This window comes from Mustela erminea, chromosome 3, assembly GCF_009829155.1.
Source record: "Mustela erminea isolate mMusErm1 chromosome 3, mMusErm1.Pri, whole genome shotgun sequence".
Lineage (NCBI taxonomy): Eukaryota > Metazoa > Chordata > Mammalia > Carnivora > Mustelidae > Mustela > Mustela erminea.
In genome coordinates this window covers 119,314,252-119,335,716 of record NC_045616.1, presented here as the reverse complement: position 1 = coordinate 119,335,716, position 21,465 = coordinate 119,314,252, and the positions used below count along the sequence as shown (strand labels likewise).

The 21,465-nt window shown below is 40.6% G+C and overlaps 2 protein-coding genes across 6 annotated transcripts in view; one reads left to right on the top strand and one right to left on the bottom strand.

The window, feature by feature from the left end:
- Window positions 1-253, bottom strand: part of FAM114A2 (family with sequence similarity 114 member A2) — a 34,253-nt gene extending 34,000 nt beyond the window's left edge. For 2 of the 4 annotated variants that reach the window (XM_032337231.1, XM_032337238.1), the window contains exon 1: window positions 168-249. The gene's annotated coding sequence lies outside the window, so the exon portion shown is untranslated. The other 2 variants (XM_032337232.1, XM_032337234.1) reach the window with 2 other exon arrangements.
- On the top strand, window positions 128-19,275 carry MFAP3 (microfibril associated protein 3). Of its 2 annotated transcripts, XM_032337239.1 has the most exons (4): window positions 128-321; window positions 1,434-1,607; window positions 11,492-11,956; window positions 14,920-19,275. In XM_032337239.1, exons 3-4 carry the CDS (start codon window positions 11,662-11,664, stop codon window positions 15,711-15,713), a joined length of 1,089 nt encoding a protein of 362 aa, XP_032193130.1. In that variant the 5' UTR covers window positions 128-321; window positions 1,434-1,607; window positions 11,492-11,661; the 3' UTR covers window positions 15,714-19,275. The 2 variants fall into 2 exon arrangements, with proteins under 2 accessions (XP_032193130.1, XP_032193131.1); XM_032337240.1 differs by lacking the exon at window positions 1,434-1,607.
- The last annotated feature ends 2,190 nt before the right edge of the window (window positions 19,276-21,465 follow it).

The following is a 21,465-nucleotide window of genomic DNA, read 5'->3' as shown; positions in this document are numbered from 1 at the left end:
ACGTAACACTTCAATAACCAAAGCGCTTTCCAGCCTCCACGTCCAGCCGGGAGTTGTCGGCCGCCCAGCCCTAGACCGCCTCCTCCTCCTCCCCAGCCTCCTGGACCCGCCGGCCCCGAGTCCCGAGCCCCCGCACCTCCCCAGCCTCCTCGCAGGAAGCCCCGCACCTAGCCCACCGCCACCCTCACCGCCGCCACAGTCGCCGAGGAGCCGCTCCTAATGCCCCGGAAGTACTCCTTCCGTGCGAGGCGGTCCCGCCTACTCGAGCGCACTTCCGGGTCAAGCCCCCCTCGGGCCAGAAGGAACTGAGCTGCCAGTCTGGTAAGTGAGGATTCTGTTGGGGTCGTGCGCGAACGTACTCGGGGTGCCAAGACATGGGTTTGAGCCGATGGGTCGGGGGCCAACATGAAGGGAGCTAGGATACCCCCGGCCGTTTTTGAAGGCCAGGCTTGAGCTGCAGTTCACCCATCGTCGGTTTCCTGAGCATCGGCTACTTGCTAGACATTTCCCTGGGGGCCCTGGGACACACCGACTTACAAGCCACCCCTGGCCCTGCTCCCAGGTACTTGACATTCTGGGTCGCGGCAGACTGTAAACAAGTCAACAAGCAAACACTATTATCTGAAATAGTAGCTGGGGGAGGAGGGGGCGGGGAAGGCCTGAGTGGCTCAGTCTGTTAAGCCTGTGCGCAGGGCTCAGGTCATGATCCCAGTGTGTGGGGATGCAGCCCCACATCGGGCTCCCTGCTCAGCGGGGAGCCTGCTTCTCCCTCTCTCTCTGCCCCTTCCCCCCTTGCTAGTGCTCGCTCATTCTCTCGCGCTCTTTCTCTCTGACAAATAAATAAAACCTTTTTTAAAAAATAAAAAGAAACAATAAACAAAATAGCGGGGGGGGGGCGGGGAGATGTTAGTGAGTACTTTAAAGAAAATTAAACAGCATAAAGTAATGGAACGAAGTGAGGGACTAATCCTTAGGAAAATCTTGAGGAGAGCATTCCAGGCAGAAGGAATAACCGGGCCTTAACAGTGGTAAGAAACTTAGCAAGGTCAAGGGAAAGAAAAAAGGCCACTATTACTGGTGCAAAAAGAGGAAGGAGGATGAGACCAGAGGCTTCAATGGGCCAAATCTTGCAGTGTCTATGAGCAGGACAAGGAGCTGGACTTCTATTTGGAGAACAATGGGAAACCATTGAAGGTTTCTATGGGGAAGAGTGGTGTGCTCTTATTTATGATTTTAAGATTAAAACTGACCATCAGAAAGATGCATCTCTTAAGTTGTCTTTGAGCAATGAGAATGCATGAAACCCGGATTGAAAGCCAGAAAGAGACATTAGAGATACCTTCACTGTACAGTTGTGAAAAACTAAGTCCCAGAGAAGTAAAGGGATTTGGTCTTTTTTTTTCTTTTAAAGATTTTATTTATTTATTTGACAGAGAGACAGCGGGAGAAGGAATACAACCAGGAAGTGTGGGAGAGAGAGAAGCAGGCTTCCCTCCCAGCAGAGTGGCTCGATTACAGGACCCCAGGACCACCACCCGAGCAGAAGGCAGACGCCTAACGACTGAGCCACACTGGTGCCCCAGGGATTTGGTATTTTAAGAACCCAGGTATGCCAACTCCATCTGTTGCCTTCAGGATTATCTTCTTAATGTTCATATGTAATAATTGTCACTTCCTAAAACCCTTCAGATAGTTTTCTTTGCTTTTCATGGCGCTTCTCCACACCTAAGGGCATCACTGTCATCTGGTAGCTTGTTAAAAACCCTGTATAATTATAAAATAGGTAGTTTCCTCTGGTATTCTGTGCTAATGGAACTTGCATAGAATTTGGGGCTTAAATATGGAATCTCTGGTAAGTCACTTAACTGTGTCTTAATCTTATATTTAAAATGCTGTTGATAATAATTATAGCAGCAGTTTTCAAACATTTTGGTCTCAGGATCTCATTACCCTTTTGAAACGTACTGAGAACACCAGGGAGTTAGTGCGTGTGACTTATATCTATCAGTGTTTACCATTTTAGGTATCAAAACAACTTTCAAAAATTTACATATGATAATAAATTCATTACGTGTTAACATGGGTAGCATTTCTATGAAGAATATTTCCCAAAACAAAAATAATCATTAAGAATGGCATTGTTTGGGGCACATACGTGGCTCAGTCAGTTAAGAGTCTGACTCTTGATTTCCGCTCAGGTCGTGATCTCAGCCCACTTCAGGCTCGGTGCTAGGCATGGAGTCGACTTAAGATTCTCTCCATTTCCTTCTGCCCTTCCCCAACCACCCCCCCAACTTTTTCTTTTTCTCTTTCTCTCCCCATCCCCCCTCCCTCCCCCCAAAATAAAAAAGATAAAGAATGACATTTTTATAAGTCTTTTTAATATCTGGTTTAATAGAAGATAGCTAGATTCTCATATCTCCTGCGTTCATTCTCTTGTGATAGCACTCATCCATAGCATCTGGAAGATTGCACCACATTGTGTGAGAATGAGAGTGTAAAGGAAAATAAGATTCTGGTATTATTATGAAAATCATTTTGAAAAAGTCTCAAAGACCTTAGGGGCCTCTGTACCACATTTTGAGAATCACTGGATTTCAATATTGTTAGGACAATCGAAGGAAATACGGGTTTGATTTGTAAGTCATTAAAACTATATGCACATTAAAAAGCCAATGCCCAGGACTTTCCCTTAGAGATGCCACATCAGTAAGCCTACATGGGACCAAGAAATATTCATCTTTAACAAGCACCACAGTTTAATTTGGTATGTTTTCAAAAATTGCGATTTGAGAAAGCCAGTTAAAGGTCATATTCACTCTAGAGTGTTTTCCCCACTGAAATTTTATACATAAAAGCTATATTTCCATATCTTCAAAAGTTTCCATTAACACTTTCCAGAGACTGAGACTCTGGAAAGTCAGCAAGAAGTTTGTGGCAAGTACCTTTCTAATGGCCAGGTTGATGAGCATCTGAATTCAGATCATTTAATCCAGTCCTATGCCAAAGACTGAAAAAGTTTTTAGACTCTTGAATAAAGTGAAATTTGAGTTCGATACTCTAGAGAGGGTGGAATTTCCACAGGAAGATTTGTGGCGAGGAGCAGGAAGTTTCTAACAAAAGGGACAATTAGAACCAGAACTTTAAAGTAAAAAGTCATTTGGAGAGATTACAGTAAAACAAGTGTAGTTAAGGCTTTGAGCCATGACAGAAAACTGGGAAGATTGTAAGATTTAAGCAAAGACGGGAATGATAATGATAATCAGCCTCTAGATGAAGAAATGGATCATAGCTAATTGGTGACAGGTGTAACTGAAGACTAAACTTCTAGATCCATTCCTTCCTTCAATTCAACAAGCAATTATTCTGCACACAGACACCACTGGGCTTCCTCCGGCTATTTCTGTTCTACCAGTTGAACCTTCCTGGAAATTATGATGCCTGACCAAAATTTGAAGCTTATCTCTTGGGCAGTGGAAAATCAATAGATCTTTAAATCATAATGACTTTATTGGATTTGTGTTTAGGACCAGTTATTAGAGGAGTGGTGTTGGGGTATAGTTGGAGTTAGTGAGACCCATTTAGAAATTAGAAGAATAGTGTGGTGCGCAGGTAATGTAAAAGGACTGTGACTAGGGTGGGGACACGGTATGATTTAATTGAAAAGCATCTAGGAAGTAGAATAATAATAACAATAGCATGTATTTATAATGTACCCACATTAGTTCATCTAATGCTTATAACTAGCCTATGAGGTCATTCCTGCTAATAACCTTATTCAGTAGATGTGCAAACTAAGGCCTCACAAACCCACGGCTTCATCCAGGAATAGGATCAGGCACTTCACTCCATGCTTCTGACCAAGAAGCCTTGATGATCCTGTAACTTTGATCTTAAAACTAAGGAACTATATGTGTTGCTATCATCCAAGATACGTATATACTAGACAAATAGATCTGAAGGTGAGGATGAGAAGTTCTGTTTTAGTTATACTGAGTTTAATTTTTTAGACTATAGAGGGAAAAAAAGTGGGTAAGGAGATCATAAATCTAGACCCATTACATCCTATATCAAGTAGGTATTTTTATCATTTGCATTCAGTAGCTGCAGTAAATGCTTATGGCAAAAGGGTATAAGGCACAGTTCTAGGAAATGATCCTGAGTTTAAAACAAAGCTCCAGTAAATACAGAAAAAGGTGTTTTTCAGAAAATACGTTGAAGTTTGAGCTCAGCACCCATATGCGAGATATGAAGTGTGTGATGGTTCTAAGATACTACTGGGAGTGTAAGGGCTATTTTAATTAGGAACTTTTCAGAAAATGATCCTCAAAATGGTGATGTCTTTTGGGGTATTACTAACCTTTTTATGGTTCAGATCTCTATAATAATGCTTGAGTATAACCAGAAGAGTTTTATGTTTGTTCTTTGCAAAGAATGGAGGAGTAGTAACAATCTGCTCTTCATTTGCTTTTTCTCCCCCTTGCCAAGTTGGAATGCCACTTTGGTACATTTGTGTGCCAGCCATGAGGGATCTTCTCCATTTTCCAAGTATAACAGTGCAGGCAGAGAAAAGTAGATGAGCTGTAAATACAACCTAGAACACATTTAATTATGGGGAATAAAGCATTAATATCCCAGTATACTTGAAACCAGTACCATCTGGGTATCCGTGTTTTTCCCCACTTTGTATTATCCCAGAACTATTTCTGCAAACAGCAGTTTCCTCAGCCAACTTAACATTGAGCCATGAGCACGGAAATCAGCTACATTACTTCCTTATTTACTTCTGTTGAGAATTGGAGCCGAATGGAAATATTTCTTCTCTCTAAAGTTGGCAGGAACAGCAACAAGGCAATCTGTTAGGGATGACAGCTTAGGGGCTTTTCTTTGTTCTTTGTTTCATTCTTTATTTTTCTTATGATATAGCCAATATTTAGAATGGTTCTATCGGGTAAAATCATCTACATTTCTGATTATTCATGATCCTAGAAGAGCTTGTGTTTTATTGTACCTAAAAGATGAAAAAGGAGTTGGATTAAATTTGAATATCACTTTTCTGTTATTCTTATTAATGCTGAAGAAAGGTAATAAAACATTCTACCAAGTAACTTCACCCACAAGTTTAGCATAGCCCTTTTTAACTGTTTATAAGGTCACACTTTGATTTTCCTTTTTGAACTCCTTCCTTTTAGCCTCAGATGTCAGCTGCAGCATTAAGAAATAGCTGTCTCAGTTGGTAGAGCTCACAGCTGTTGATCTCAGGGTCGTGAGTTCAAGCTCCACATTGAACGTGGAGCCTACTTTAAAAAAAAAAAAAAAAAAATTAAGAGGCATGATACTATTATGGAAAGCCCCAAAACTAGTGTGTAAATTCCTGAGGTATGAAACAGTATCCTAATACCTTGGGCATCCCTTGCAGCACCCATTACTTCATCTTCAGCATGATGGGCCCCTGATTTAGCTGAGCTGTTTGGAAATTATTACACCAGCCTGAACAGAATGGATATAGTCAATGTAATTTTTGTTGAAAGTAGCAAACTGATCCTGACACAAGGAAATTTAGGAAGAATAAATTTAGGAAGACTAGGAAGACCTATTCTGATTCCAAAGGTGATTTGTTCCTTCACTCAGTTTTCTGTCACTTTGTCACCTTCTCGGACCCATACCTTCACCACTGTTTTCTCTCCCAGTTGCTTACCAGTCTCTTACTTGCAAGTGGATTGTGTTTCAGGAGCTCAGACTAGAAGTCTTTTGTGTTTGGGATGTCCACGGTATGAGTACAAAGTGCCCAGGCTGAGCCTTCCTTTTATTGACTGGAGGATAATATAAGACCTGTTGTCCTTCTGGCATAAAATCAGTGTACCAGGCTACTTCTGCCACCTTTGACCTAAGAGCAGTTTAAAAGTGTTCATAGTATTTTTCTAAACCCTGTCTTGTAGACTCCTTTAAACTTCTAGTAGAGGCAAATGGTTGTGTCTCTACAGAATAGGAACCGCAAATCTTGACCCCTTGGGTAGTTTGTGCACCGCACTCTGGTGGGTAAGGAGGAGAGGAAGTGGAAATCCATGATGAGGATTGCCTGGTAGTAACAGCCACAATTTAGTCACTTTTGCAAACCTAATCTTTTTTCTCCTACCTAACCATTATTCCATTTCCTTTCTTGTTTTTACATTGTCTTAATTTTTGTGGTTTTAATTTTTAATGAAATTGTATAAAGATGTTTATTTCTTTAAAAAAGAAAAGAAAAGATAAGTCGTATTGGAGGGAGGAAGTAGAATTCTATGAAGAGCCAGAGCAGCACTTTAGTGAGTCTCTCTCTCCTCCCCTCTGCTCCCCTCCCACTCCCTCCTTCTACTTTCCATTCCCCTCTCTTCTTTTCACCCTCTCTTTCCCTTCTGCATCCCTGTGGTCCCATGTCTCTGCTTCTCTTTATATGTGGCCCGAACCTGACCGCCTCAGCTCCTTCTCTTTCTCAAATGGCCCTAACCCACTGTGTCGCAAATCCAAATTACAATATCAAAGCTTCTGATTAGTTCAGTTGGCAAACGGTTGACTTCCACCTGGGCCCCAGAACATAGAGGTAGATCTCAAAAAAGGGAAAGGTAAGTTAGGCACATCACAACAAAGATTATTTACCATGAACTCAGAATTCACACAAACAATGTAATATATCATGGTTGGACTCCCTACTTCAGTTTACAGTGCCTGTTTGATCCATATTATTACTTATTTGCAATGAGCAAAAGAAAAATATAAAATTTAAAATTACAGATTGAAATTAATAATTTCTCCCCTCAAAGATTTTTAAGTGGTTGCATAGTATTCTCAGTAGAGGTGTTCTGTTTATCGTAAATAATGGTTTTATTGTCAGATGTAGATTTTTAAAGTGTCTAAAAGGACAATCAACAATAATAAGTAAAGGTTATTCAGTGATTACTGCTGCCAGACCCTGTGTTTTATACAGTTTCCTTCAAACCTCACAACAGTCCTATAGAACAGGTACTATTATTTGCCCTATTTTAAAGATGAGGGGACTGAGGCACAGAAAGATTAAGTCATTTATAAAAGTTGCAAGGCTGATTAAAGTCCATCAGATTCAAATCCAGGAAATCTGGCCCTAAGGATTGTACCTTGAACTTCTCTGCTACCCTGCCTTTCTCAGAGGCCTACAATTCCCCTGATCCAGAGTAATCTAAGTCCAGAATGGAATGTGAGTGATAGTTCTCTCTTCTTGGAAGTGTTCAGACAGTCTGCAGTGCTATTGGAGAGGAAATAAGGAAGTATAGATAGTCAGAGTCTCTGGGTGCCAATCCATGGACCCTCGGCCTCAGAATCATCCAAGGAGCTAATTAACACCATAAATTCTGAAGTCCAAGTCCAGAGATTCTTATTCACTAGGGCTAGTGTGGATCACAGGAATGTATATTTTTAACAAGCTCCCTGGGTATTAGTAGTCAACCTGGGCTTGGTAATCATTTATCCCCACTATTATTTTCTAGGACAAGATGGTGAATGAAGATTTTGGGAGTTGGGGTTGACTCAAGGACTGCCTTTAGGCATTATGCCTCTAAAGTTCTCCGGAGATCGTTAGCACTGCCTGTCCCAATATAATAAGCACTAGTAAATGCATGTCAGTTTGAATAATTATAATCCCTACTGCATAACATTCTTCACTTTACAAAGGTATATCACATGCTTTATCAGATTTAAACTAATTTCCATGAGTAAATATTTATTGAACATGTGCTAGTTTTGAAGTATAGCAACGAAAAATATAGCCCCTATGCTTTAGGAACTCCTAGGTGAGATGGGGTGGACCTCCGAGCAGTACGGAGCAGCACATCCCAGAGCTGGTGAGTAGTGTAATGGTGACAGCTACCGGAAGTGTGGGGAAAAGGCAGCCAGCGTCCAGGTATCCTCTGGACCGCGTGGGAGGCAGAGCCAGGACTTGAGAGGAGACTCTGGGAAGCTGCACGAGGGAATTCCACACAGCAGCAACATTGCCAGGACCCCACTTGCCCCACAGCCCTCTCATATGGAGGCTGTTTATTCTTCCAAAGCTCCTGCATCTCAGCAGGGAGAGAAAGTCCATTTTTTCTATTTCTGATGTCTTCTCTAGCTGCCTTGATCTTGGTGGGCATTCCCATTCCGACTCTTGAGCCTCCACATTCTTTGACCTCTTCTTGTTGCACAGCTATCTCCTTCACTCACTTCTGCCTCCCACTCCACTTCCAAAGTCCACCTCCAGATGTGCTGTTGGCCCAGACTGCTCCCCTCCAGATGCGGAATCATTCCCAGTGCTCTGGCCACCCCTTCTCATTACCAGACTTGTAGCTTTTTTTTCCTGAACACCTCCTAACCAGTGATCCCTCTGCTTTTTCCTCTGTCCCCTTACTAGGACACTTCTCTTCCATTCTCGATTCCTATTTATCCCTCAAGTACTGTTGCAACTTCACTTTCTCAAGGCGGCTATCTGTGACACAGGCTGCTCCCGATATTTAGCACTACCGTAGTGTCCTGTACTTTACTTCAGGCAGCAGTTACCATATTTTGCATGTGTTTTTAGTTAGTGTCTGTGTCCTCTGCCAGACTTAGCTCCATGAAGGCAGAGACAGTGTCCTCATACAATAGGTTGGCAGATAGAAAGTGCTCAGTATAGTATAAATGAAAATGTATAACTGCTAGTCTAAAATTGTTGTTCTGGGGCTCCTGGGTGGCTCAGTAAGTTAAGCGTCCAAGTTTTGTTTTGTTTTTTTTTTTAGATTTTTTTAAATTTATTTGACAGAGATCACAAGTAGGCAGAGAGGCAGGCAGAGAGAGGAAGGGAAGCAGGCTCCCCGCTGAGCAGAGAGCCCGATGTGGCGCTCGATCCCAGGACCCTGGGATCACGACCTGAGCCCAAGGCAGAGGCTTTAACCCACTGAGCCACCCAGGCGCCCCAAGCGTCCAGGTCTTGATTTCGGCTCCGGTCATGATCTCAGGGTCATAAGATTGAGCCCTGCTTAGGGCTTCCAGCTGAGTGTGGAGCCTGCTTGAGATTCTCTCTCCCTCTCCCTCTGCGCCTTCCCTGCTCACGTGCACACTCCCTCTCTGAAATGAAATGAAATGAAATGAATTGAAATAATAAAACTGTGGTCAAAACCACAGTTTTGAAGTAGAGCAACAGTATAGTTGCACTTTCCTACCTATTCCACCACTGGAATACTATACTGTAGTATTCCAGTGGTGGAATAGGTAGGGAAGAAGAGGGTGATGGGGTAGGTTAAGAAATGAGGTAGTATGGGGCGCCTGGGTGGCTCAGTGGGTTAAAGCCTCTGCCTTCGGCTCAGGTCATGATCCCAGAGTCCTGGAATCGAGCCCCGCATCGGGCTCTCTGCTCAGCAGGGAGCCTGCTTCCTTCTCTCTCTCTCTGCCTGCCTCTCTGCCTACTTGTGATCTCTGTCTGTCAAATAAATAAATAAAATCTTAAAAAAAAAGAAAAAGAAATGAGGTAGTATTAGAATAAAGTAGAGTTGTGGGTGGTTTATTTGTTTTATTTTTGTTTTCCTGACAGAGAGGAGGCCCCCAGCTCAGAGCCTTTAGCAGACAGCAGTTAATGACATTGCTTTGTTTTCATCGTATTTCTGTGTACAGTTACTTATATTTACAGATGTAATATAGACTTCCCTTTTGAAATAAATGTATTAAAGTAAAATAATGAGTTGACTTAATAAAAAGCAACAAAAAAAAAAATCATGCCAATAGAAGAAATGAATGAAACTGGGAAAATACTGACTTGGATACAGCTACAGGAACTTATTATCGAAATTCTAGGGAAGACCTAGAGCACTTTTCAGCACGGTCATGTCCTCTCACACTTGGGAAGCAGCAGTCTAGAATAAAGGACAAAAGTTTTGTCCACAAACTATATATATTGTACTGAAAAAGAACTTAGGAGCTTATATGTGTCAAGCTCCAAGCATGGTGCCTGGCTTATGACAGTCATTTATTTACTAAGTTTTCTTTCCGTTGTTTCCACTCGCCACTCTGGCCCAATAGAGGCCAGGATTCCCTACTAACATACAGTATAATTAAAAGGAGCAAGTCACTGTAAAGTGAATGAGTTAGATCATTTCTGAAATCCCCGCCAATGCCCAAGTTCTTTGTTTCCTTTAGTGTCATTTTAGTTGGGTTTGGGGAGGAAACAGAAATAAACACATGTATTCAATCAACTATGTATAACAAAGTCTGAAGTCTTTTGTTTACTCTAAATAGTCCACTCTTTTATTTTAAAGATATAGCAAGATAAAGAAGATTATTATTATCATTCAACCATCCTTTCAAGGGCTAATGAAAATTAAATGACATTTACAGCTTACTGTGATTCAGACTTTGAGGGATTTAATGGCTAAATACAATGATCCACTGCTTTTTATGTTCTGTGATCAAGCAGCCTTCATGTAAGTACAAAGGCGAGTCATTTCCAAAACTAATTATTTGGGGCCATTATAGGAAATAAAGCTAGGCATTTCATCCTATCTTTTACAGAAATAGAACTTGAAATTTTTCTTTGAGAGTCAGTGATTTAAAAGAGGAATCAAATTACCAGGAAGATGATCATAATCACATAAACTCTTATGCTGGGATATTTTGTTCTTTTTTCGTGGTATTTTATCTGTCTGGCACTCTTTCCCTGTGGTTTATATTTGCATTTCTACCAACTAGACATAGAAGATGTCAGTTCCTCCCTGGGCAGACTTTGAGCTAAAATTTGGTGTTCTCACAAACTTAAAAATACTGTATTTTGTCTCTTGATACTGAAGAAAGTGTTAACGGAAAATGCTTTTGTCCAACAGCCTTCTTCAAGAGGGGGGTTCTAAAGCCTCAGAAGTCAATAACTGTTCATGTGTATATAGTAGTGCAGTTTTCTTTCTGATAATAAGACAAACAGAAAACTACCTCAAGTATCCCTGCATTATTTAAAGCTAATACATTATGTACTTGGATTGCTCAAATTTTGAGCTCCGTGGTTATGATCATGATGTATAAGTTGATTTACATTATTGATATAATAACAGATGGTAATGGTGCAGGTTGAAATAAAAGATCGTTAAGCTAAATATTTTAACCTTCATTGAATCCCTGTTGCATAAGATTTGTCAGAATAAAATAGAATCATAGTCTTTCAGAACTAGAAGAGTCTTTAGAGAGGTCTCATCTAGTCTCTCATTTGACAGATGAGAAAACGGCCAAGGGAGAATGCTACTTGCCAAGGTCTTAAAACTTGATAGTAGCACAGCTGGGAGAATCTAGGTCTGTCTGCCGTTTCCTAATTCAGTGCTCTTTCTACTTTCTCTTTGTGAGATTTTTAGGTGGCGTTCTTTTTCTTTTGCTCCCTGATGTCAGCACCAATTATTCTAATCAATTTCACATCTGTTCATTTCTAGAACATAAAAGTTTCACCCCATTATGAGTCTTTGTTGGTTAAACTTTATATCTGGCTTTCTTTTAGGTTGGTCTCCACTCACATCTTTTAATCTTGAAGATTTCAGAATACGCCTGAATCTCTCACTTTTTTGGAAAACTCCCAGTATCAAGCAATAAATTACCCACCGTGCTCCTGTTATAGAATACAAGCTTTTGAGTTCTCCAAACCTAAACAAAATTTCCTCCCATTTTTCCATGAAGCCACATTGTTATCTGTTCACTTTAGTGTTGAGTGTTACTTTCCCAGCAGCTTTTGTTTTGGAAGATGTAAGCTTCAACCAAATAGACCCCCGGGGAACAAATCGTAGTTCCTTCAATTCATCATTTCCTCCAAGCTTTGAGCTCTCAGCAGGTTCCCACTCAGGGGATGATGTCATCATAGCCAAAGAGGGAACTAGTGTTTCACTCGAGTGTCTTCTCACAGTCAACCACTATGAAGATGTCCATTGGTACAACTCAAAAGGACAGCAGCTGGATGGCAGAGGCAGAGGTAACTATGCCAGGGTATAATTAATCAAGGTTACTCGTTTCCTATTACTTCTGTCTCCTTGGTTTGATGGCATATGCAACAAGGAATCTCAATGATGATGTGCCAGAGGATGGTTAAAAATTTTGAAAAGCCTGGAATGTTATAACTATGAGAAAAAGCAAAATAATTGTAATTACTTAACCAGAAGAAGAAAGAAATAGAATAGTTATAAATTTAAAAGGTGTTCACATGATGACAGAAAGCTATTGTCTCTCCTGCTAGTGAGCTGGTTTCCTTCTTCATTGAAGGTAGACTCCGTCAGGACTGCTGCAGACAGCTGTGCAGGCTGTGTACTGCACAACCCCATTCACCTAGGCTATAATGTGAATAATACAGTGTGATGGCCCTTTGTGAACACAGGAGGAAGGGTTGTGGCTAGACTTAAGTAAATTTCTCATAAATTTTAAAATTTTGTTTGGAAATGAGTCACTAAAAATTTTAGAGGAAATCCAGGATGTGTTTTGTTTTGTTTTTCCCCAGGATGGTTTTTAAAAGATTTTATCTCTGTGCATAAAACTTTAAGTCCATCTGAGAATTAGAAGGGCACTGAGAAGGAGCTCTTTAAACGCTTCCAGCACAATTTTTTTTTTTTTCTATGCTATACCTTAATTAACTTGAAAACAGGAGAGCTTCTCTTATACCTTTGCCTCTCAGTCTTAAAAATCACCCAAACATAATAATGCACCAAGGTCTCCTTTTTGACAGGCCTTTATTTGATTTTGCTGTTTGTGAACCTGTGAACACATCCTAATCAGAACATTATTTCCATAACTAATATTCTGCTAGAAAATTTTAAAGACTACTTGTATTAAAGTACCTCAAAAAGAAATCACCGTGAAAAATCAATGGGATAAAGATTCAATTCTGGTATACTCCTAAGCTACACTTTCAGGAAAGGCCCTTCTTGCCCTTTTTGCTAGAAAGATAGTCTAACCTCTTAGAATACAAAGCATATTTGGTTATTCATATTAGAATGGAAAACAGAAAAGGAGACAGATGGTGTTTTCTTCTAAAGTATATGCTAAACGTTTTAACTTTGTATAAACTGAGTTAACTGGCCACCAGGGGTTTTAAGAGTTTAAGTTGTTAGAACAGAATATTTTTAATCAGCTTCTTAAGAATATGGATCTTTTGAGTCAGAATCTCTAGAGTAGTGCCCAGAATATTTATTTTGAATGTGACTTGGGGTTTCACATTTGGACTCAATGATCTCAATTCTTACTTCGTTTGGGCTCTAGGATCCTGACCAAACATATCTGAGATTTGAATTATTTAGTCGGTGTGATCATTACAGACCACATCAACAAAGCCTTGGTTAGGATGAGACCAACCGAGTGGAATGGCAGTTTCATCTTCCTTTTTGCCTTTTAATTTGAAAACCACTAACATCTATCAATGATGCTTTCAGTAGCAGCTCTAGAAAAGTGCATTAAATTTTATGAGTCTCCAGTGAGAGGAGTTTAAAGAGCCTTTCAGTCTAGTATAAGGTTCATAAATCTTGAGCTATTAGCAGCAAGTAAGCTAGAGAGTTTACATTGCGGTGGTAGTACAGTGGTTGATGAATGGAGTGTATGTACTTCATCATACCTTGGATTCATAGGATAGCCTTTCCGTAGCTCCAAATTCATAGAACAGAAGCTTGTGGAATAATGAATATATTCCATAACTATATATTTTCCTCTTTGTTTTTATATTAGTGAAGAGATGGCTCTTAAATGTAACTATAGAATTCAGATAAATTTTGATGACAGTAAAAATGGACACAATCCAGAATGCTTTACTCATGGGTGTACCATTAAAATTATCCAGAACCATAGAATCTCAGGGATGAAAGAGATCTTGAAGATTTCTTAACTTCAGCTTCTTAAGATTAGGCGCTCAGGTGGTGCTTAACAAGCAGTCCCCCAGCTTCCTCCAGGACAACACCTCTAGTCATTGGGACTCTGCCTGTATCCCAGGTTAGCCTGTCCATCCCATCTCTGAATGACTTTTGTAGTTAAAGTACAGGATATACTGAGAATTGACCACAAACAGAATTGCGTGGGCAGACCCAAGTTACTAAAGGGTGTTGAATCAAGGTGGGTGGTGCATAGGCTTTGCTTTTCATACTCTTGTGTACATGTTCCCTGAGTGCAGGTACCTTTGTATAAGGAAGACAGGCAGCATGTCTTAGTTTTAAAACAGAATCCAGAGATCCTTTAGGCATCTTAAGGGCAACTTTATTCTCTTTGCCGGGCAGCTTGTTTGCCCTGACTTGTGACACATACCTTTTGGCTTGTGCTTTTGTTACTCTTGCCAGAAAATCAATATAACATCAACAGACCTTTTCTAAGAAAACAAATTAAATGTGCAACCCATGCCAGATGAACCAGTTAGTAGTTGAACTAAATTCAACTAAATTGGTAGGGTTGTTTGTTTTGTTCTGTTCATTTTTGTCTCTTGTTATCAAAAGTAAACAAATACAGTTAAATAAGAAAACATAAATCACTCAACCCATTACCCCAGAAAAAACCCTTATTTGGTATTTCTAAGGCATTTCCTTCTAAGATATGAAAATTTATAGGTCAGAGTTGTAGTGTGTACACACACACAAATACACACACTTTTTTTTTTTTTTTAAAGATTGGCCACTTAGCATCATATAGACATACCTATCTCCCTGAAAAGCTTGTTATGTCTAGCCATGAAATGTAGCTATGGTTCATGTCAGAGAAGAATATTTCCTTTTAATGTCCAGACTGTTTAAATTCCTACTCTGGACATAAAAGTCTGCCCTTTCTTCCATGATGCAAACAAGTAGAAGAAGCTAAGAGATGAGTTAAAGTACTCTCACGAAGAGGTGGCATATTTACGGTAAGGCAGTTGGCTTATTCAGTAATAGTATTCTTTATGCTGTAATTTTTTTATTTCTGTTGGGTTATCAGGTGGAAAATGGTTGGTTTCTGATAACTTCCTGAATATCACCAGTGTGGTCTTTGATGACCGAGGGCTCTATACATGTTTCATCACGTCTCCAATTCGTGCCTCCTACTCTGTCACCCTGCGTGTTATCTTCACCTCGGGAGACATGAGTGTCTACTACATGATTGTGTGCCTGATTGCCTTTACAATCACCCTCATCTTGAATGTCACACGGCTCTGCATGATGAGCAGCCATCTTCGTAAGACCGAGAAGGCTATCAATGAATTCTTCAGGACTGAAGGAGCTGAGAAGCTTCAGAAGGCTTTTGAGATCGCAAAGCGCATCCCCATCATCACCTCAGCCAAGACTCTGGAGCTCGCCAAAGTCACACAGTTTAAGACCATGGAGTTTGCCCGTTACATTGAAGAACTGGCAAGAAGCGTCCCTCTTCCACCCCTTATTCTAAACTGTCGGGCCTTCGTTGAGGAGATGTTTGAGGCTGTGCGAATGGATGACCCTGATGACATGGGAGAAAGAATTAAAGAGAGACCTGCCTTGAATGCTCAAGGTGGCATCTATGTCATTAACCCGGGGATGGGCCGGAGTAATTCACCAGGAGGAGATTCGGATGATGGTTCTCTGAATGAACAAGGCCAGGAGATAGCAGTTCAGGTTTCTGTCCACCTTCAGTCGGAAACCAAAAGTATTGATACAGATTCTCAAGACAGCAATCATTTCAGCCCACCTGATGACATAGGATCTGCTGAATCAAACTCTTACTCCAAAGATGGGACATATGAAAGCCATCAGTTGTGAGCTCTGCCAGTACCTACAAAAACAGCTCTCACAAAAGGAACCTGTTTCATGCAGGAAATAACATCTTTACCAAAAGATAACTGGGGTTTCCCCCTCATTAATATTAAGCACATCAGAATGTGAATTATTGCCAAAATCTTTGTAAAAATTCAGTGTTTTTCATATCTGATATTTCTCAGTCATTTTCCTCGAGCTTGATTAAATGACATACATTAAGATTTAAAGAAGCTTGAGAGAGAAACATAATGAACAAAGTACCACACTAACAGTTCCATGGCTTCTCTTCTGGTCATGGTTCTTCCAGTGCTTAGGGCTGCCACTTACCTGGAGGCCTCAGTTTTCCCACCAGTAAGAGAAGGGATTTGCATTAGATGATAAGTCATTTCTAGCCCTGTAACTTCTTACCTGTCCCCGTTAAACGCCAGAATCATCAGCACATCTTGAAGTAAACCCTTTCTTGGGCTTTAAGTCCCTTCTTATGGAAAGGATCAAGCTGAGACTTTATTTTGTGATTTAGGTTCCCACACCAGTGCCATAGTGCATAGAGGTATGCGTGGTTTTCAGATATTTTGCCATGTGGAGTGTGCAATTATATGTGCTAGGGTGGGTCTCTTTAGTGTAGCCAGTGTCTATGTTGTTACACAGTTAATCAGGGAGCTAACTGCTCATTAATAAACTATTTTCCATGAATAAATTGGTCCTTTGGGGGGATATATCATGTCTTTTTAACTTACTGAAGTACCATTTAGTTCATTGAACTGGCATTGATTTCCCAACTGATCTCCAAAAGTGAGCAGTTTGTTCTTAAGGAATAATGTCTTCAGTGCTTCTAGAATAAGAAACAATGTCAAATCATCTATCTCTGGAAAATCATGGATTTTTGACATTTCTGTTAATAGAATTTCTCAGGCTTTCCATTTTTGAAAGTACTGGACTTCATAAGAGGTTTCTGTGTTTGGGATCCTATTCCAGGGGGAAAACTCAGAGCTGGGTTCATCTTTAGACTTCTGTCAATACTCTTGGCCTCCTTGATCGTTAATATGGTGCTAAAGGCTGCATGCCTCATTAACTGGTTTATTTTGTTTATATTTTGTTGTTAAGGTTTTTATTTCTGTGTACTTCAGATATAGAATTCTGAGCTAGGGCTGCTTTTGTGGTCTCTCTTAAACGCACTAACCTGAACTGAGATTAGGTAATGGTGTGTGGTATATATGAATATATTAAATATATAGGCATAGAGATAGGTACCAGTACATAGGTTTATATTCACACACAAATGTTCTAGATATAGAGAGGGAGAAAAATTATGGATGATGCCACCTGAGTCAACTATGAATAATGAACACTTAAGACAGTATTTCTTGCCTGGCTGAGGCCTGATATATAATAGAATTGTAAATATTCTTCAGAATAATTTCTTCAGCTACAGGAAGCTTGGTGTCATATGATTTTTAAGAAGTTGGCAGTGGAGCTCCATTTGGTGCTTGATGTTTCTTCATTTGGCTTCTGATTATTGAAGCCTTACTTGAACTAGAGGTTCCTGAGGGAAATGCTCAGAAGTGGTTTTATGAGGATTATAATTTAAGGTTTCAAATAGAGGAAGGCAAGGAAATAGAGAACGTAACCAGGTAGAGCTCACACCTCCCTTTGTCCAGGCTTATCGCAAGTAATACATCTCTTCTGGAGAGCATGCATGAATCAGTGTGCAGTTTTATCAGATGGCATTATGGATAAAGATGATAATGCTGCCTTTTCTGTCTCTCAGGCTGTTTCCATGGAAACCTCCAGAGCCAAACAAAAGCTACCAATCATTTAACCAAAGCTTGCCTTGGCTCGTAGACCTGTGTGTCTTCAAGGAATAATGTTTTCATACGGTTAGCTATGAGAGCAAGGGCTCTTCACCATACCCTAGATTACAGAACACTTTTTCTCTTCCCAGGCTGTTTCTCTTAAAAAATTAAAAATGCTAAAAATCTCTTGTCTGAGGTCTGTTCCCTGACGATCCCTCAGATCTTTAGATAGTAGTTCCAACCCTGTCCCAGTGTAGTGAGTTCGGGGTCATTTCTTGGAATGTAGCTTCTCACATTAAAGAAAATGGATTTATCCCACATTCTCACAATGGACATGAGTGTTTGGAACCTTAGGTAAACATATTGAAAGGTCAGAGTCCTTGGAAATGGGATTTCAGAAAAATAGAAGAACTAATGAAAAAAATCTAAGCTTGCATGATACTGTGTAACTATAGGCTACTCCAGTGTGTCCTGGTTGAATTACTTCAGAAACATAATGGTGACTTAATTTGGAGGCCAAAATAACTGGATTATTTTTAATTTTCCAGTTTAAGGTGCCACTGATAAAGAATTACAGTAGTCAAAATTTAATTGGAGATGGTGTTACTTTCTGAAACTAGTTTCCAAGAGGAAGAAAACCACACATTATTATTTTCTGTATCTAATCAAATACTTTTCATATATAATTAATAGTTTCATGTTATCATTTTTATAAAATCCTTAACCTTTTGAACTTAACCTACAGTCTAAAAGTCTTTTGACAATAACTGTGGTGTAATTAATCTTCTGTTTCACTGGGTTTTATAGTTAGTAAAAATGCCTTTACTCAGCAAATGTGTTTCAATAGTCCTGTCATCGCATTTATAAATTTTGTATTGTAACTTAATGAGCCTTATTGTCCTTATGAAATGAAATGGTGGCTTTGTGAAATAAATTTACCAAAAATACATATGTAAACATTTTTATAGATTCCTTGCCAGCTGATACCAGGACAGGCATCTTTTGAGCTGATACCTGACTTGAGTTTTAGGTAGTTTAATAAGCCTATCCTCAAAGTCGCATCTGTTCTGATAGTTAAATTCTTGATTCAGGACCAGTGAGCATTTGTGTTTCTCCTAACTACCCTGGTATAAATACCTTAGGAGTTGCTGATCTGAAATAGTTGTGAGAAGGTTCCTGGCTTCTTCGCCTCACTTGACATGCATTTTGAAGTCAAAGCACGCTGCTTTCTGTTTGGTCCTCCAGCCTCATGAACCCCTTGGTGCATTCCTCTCCACATCCTGCATGTAGTTTTACCCCAGATCAGACTCTGTCTCCCGGGTCCCAGAATAGCATGGGAGCATGGCATGCTTGTTTTCCAGAGCACAGCCAGTCATGGGTGCTAGCCCTGTCTCCACACACCAGCACTTACAACACAAGTATGTATCTCCTGAGTCACCGGTAAGAGAACACAACCTTGTCTTATCTAGCCCAGGAATTTTGAAAATGCTCAGCTTTATACATAGACTCATAGGTTCCCAACACATTTCATAAAAGTGAGTGTTATTTGGTATGGTTCAGGTGACATTTAAATGGTCACCATTCTAATGAACACTTTCATTATGATTTTGTCCTTTCTTTTAAAAAAAAGTCATGCTTGAATATATTTATCGAATGTTCAGTGGACTATTATTTCATTTGTCTGAAATCTACTGAGTATATATTCATTTTTATGTGTGATGGAATTTTATGTTAACGATTTCAAACAGGAGTAAATTTGAATTCAACTTGGATTCTTCCATGGCTGCGCATTTTTATTTTGTAGATAATTAGCGAGCATCCGTATGTTTTTGGTGCTATGGGCCGTACTGAGATGGATGTCTTGCCCACAGTTACCATGAGGAGGCAGTAAGCAGGCCCAAGTGCATCAGGTTTTCACTTCTGAGGTAGAGCATTCCTGGCAAAGGCCTAAAGAGGATTTAGCACATGTTTTGGAAAAAACAATTAGTATATAAAGTCTGATGAGATTTGGCATGTAGGAGCGGTACCTGAGGTATGAGCAAAGGCCGGCAGTGCCATGGGAGTGGCTGGCAGTGCCATGGGAGTGAAGGGCGATGATGGAAAAGCCTAGGCACTCAGGAGACAGGCAAAGGGAACAGGTAATGCTACAACTCATCACCTAAAAACCACGGATCTTTCATTCTTAGAATGAAAACCTAGTTTCTTTGTCCCTATGGCGAAAGATCACTGGACTTTGGAGTCACGATTCCACCGCTAGCCATGTATAAATGTGACTTGGCCTCTTTGGACTTGAGAATGGAGGTGATGATACCTACCTCACAAAATTAACATGGGCGTTCAACAAAGTAACACATCAGCAAACACTGTGCTAGCTGTGTCATGCCAATAGAGGGCAAGGGGTCAATAATCGTGCATTCGGAGCATCAGCTTTGTTAGCAGCCATGACTGGTTGTGTTTGGAGTCAACTAAAACTTCCTCCAGATCTCTCTCAGTTATAGTTACATTTGGCTGCATGCCACAGAATGCCAGTTGTGGTGGCTTACCTAAATAAGACATTTATTTTTCTCAAATAACAAGAAGTCCAGAGGAAGCCAGTCCTAGGCTGGTACAGGGCTCAAGTCCAGCATTAAGGACTCAGGCTGCTTCTAGATTCCTCTCCACCCTTAGGATGTGGCTTTCATCCACATGGTCACAAAATGTCCTAGATTGGGCTCCTCCAGGAGTGCCTGTGACAAGGATTCATCTGTAAGTAGTTGATTTGGAAGGTGATCCCAAGATAGAGTAGGGAAGTGAAACAGAAAAGAAAACCAAATCCAGGGTGTGTTAATGACTGGGTTACTGTTTTGGGCCACTGCTGTTCATTCAGTCCCATTGGGGACCTCAGGGAGCTCTGTCTGCTCTCAGTATATGTAGCTCATGCCTCAAAAGATCTCACCTGAAGGCCAAAGAGCTCAGATATTTATGCACCAACTCCCATCTCTCATTGAGGGCTGCCCCCAGGTTCACTAACTCTGACACTTTCAACCTGCCACACATAGGCCAGCATCATTCTATAACCAACAAAAGCCCTAGGAGTTACAGGAGCTTTCAGGAGGGAAGGCTGTGTTGAATATAGGAATGATGAGCGTCGGGGTCATGGGCGGAACACTGACAACACCCGCTACACGAGACAACTGCACCTTCAGCATCATGTCTACATTCCAGGCAGGAGGAAAGGTAGAGGGTCAAAGGGCAAAGACACATAGCAGCTGAGTCTACTTTTTTTATCAAGAAGAGCGCTTTCCTGAAGTCTCACCTGACTCCTGTCAGTCACTGCCAGAGCTGGATTACATGGCTACCTGCTGTCACTGTAAGAAAGCCCAGGAAGAGGAAATGTGTATCTTTTTAACTGGGCATGTTCCTTAAAGGGTTCTATTATGAAGGAAGTAGGGATAGAACATAAGTTGTAGGCAACTTGTAATATGCAACAAGGTCATCCTCACATGAATTAACAGGAGCAAAATAGGGTTCTGTAGGGGATAAAGTTGCAAGCCATGTTCCTTGAAGATATTCACATGCATCAGCAAAACAAGAATCAGAAACAAAATCTTGAGTCTTAATCTTCAAGCCATCACTTACGTTGTCACGTTGTCTCCAATACGCAGGGCTCAAATAGATAATAGGATTCTCCTGGGGCATCATTGTCTCATCTTAATCTAGTTCATTAACAGATGTGGACTGACCACCTACTATATGCCAGGTGCTCCCATGGGCCAGGTACTCCACAGTGGTAGTGACTGGCGGGTGGTATCTTTAATCAGGGTCAGAGAACCCTCTCCAAAGCAGGCTGAGACCCAACTTATGAGGGCCTGGACATTCAAAGGTTAGAGGAAGGGGCATTCCAGGCAAAGGAATGAGCAGTGACAAAGCTCCTAAAGATCAAGTTTGGCCTGTTAGAGAGAAAGAGTAGAAATAGGCCTGCA

What these genes read in the sequence shown, in the direction of transcription:
- MFAP3 (XM_032337240.1), top strand. Translation starts at nt 11,662, where the DNA reads ATGAAGCCACATTGTTATCTGTTCACTTTAGTGTTGAGTGTTACTTTC. An exon ending in GCTGGATGGCAGAGGCAGAG is followed by an intron (nt 11,957 to 14,919) that starts GTAACTATGCCA and finishes TTGGGTTATCAG; the next exon opens with GTGGAAAATGGTTGGTTTCT.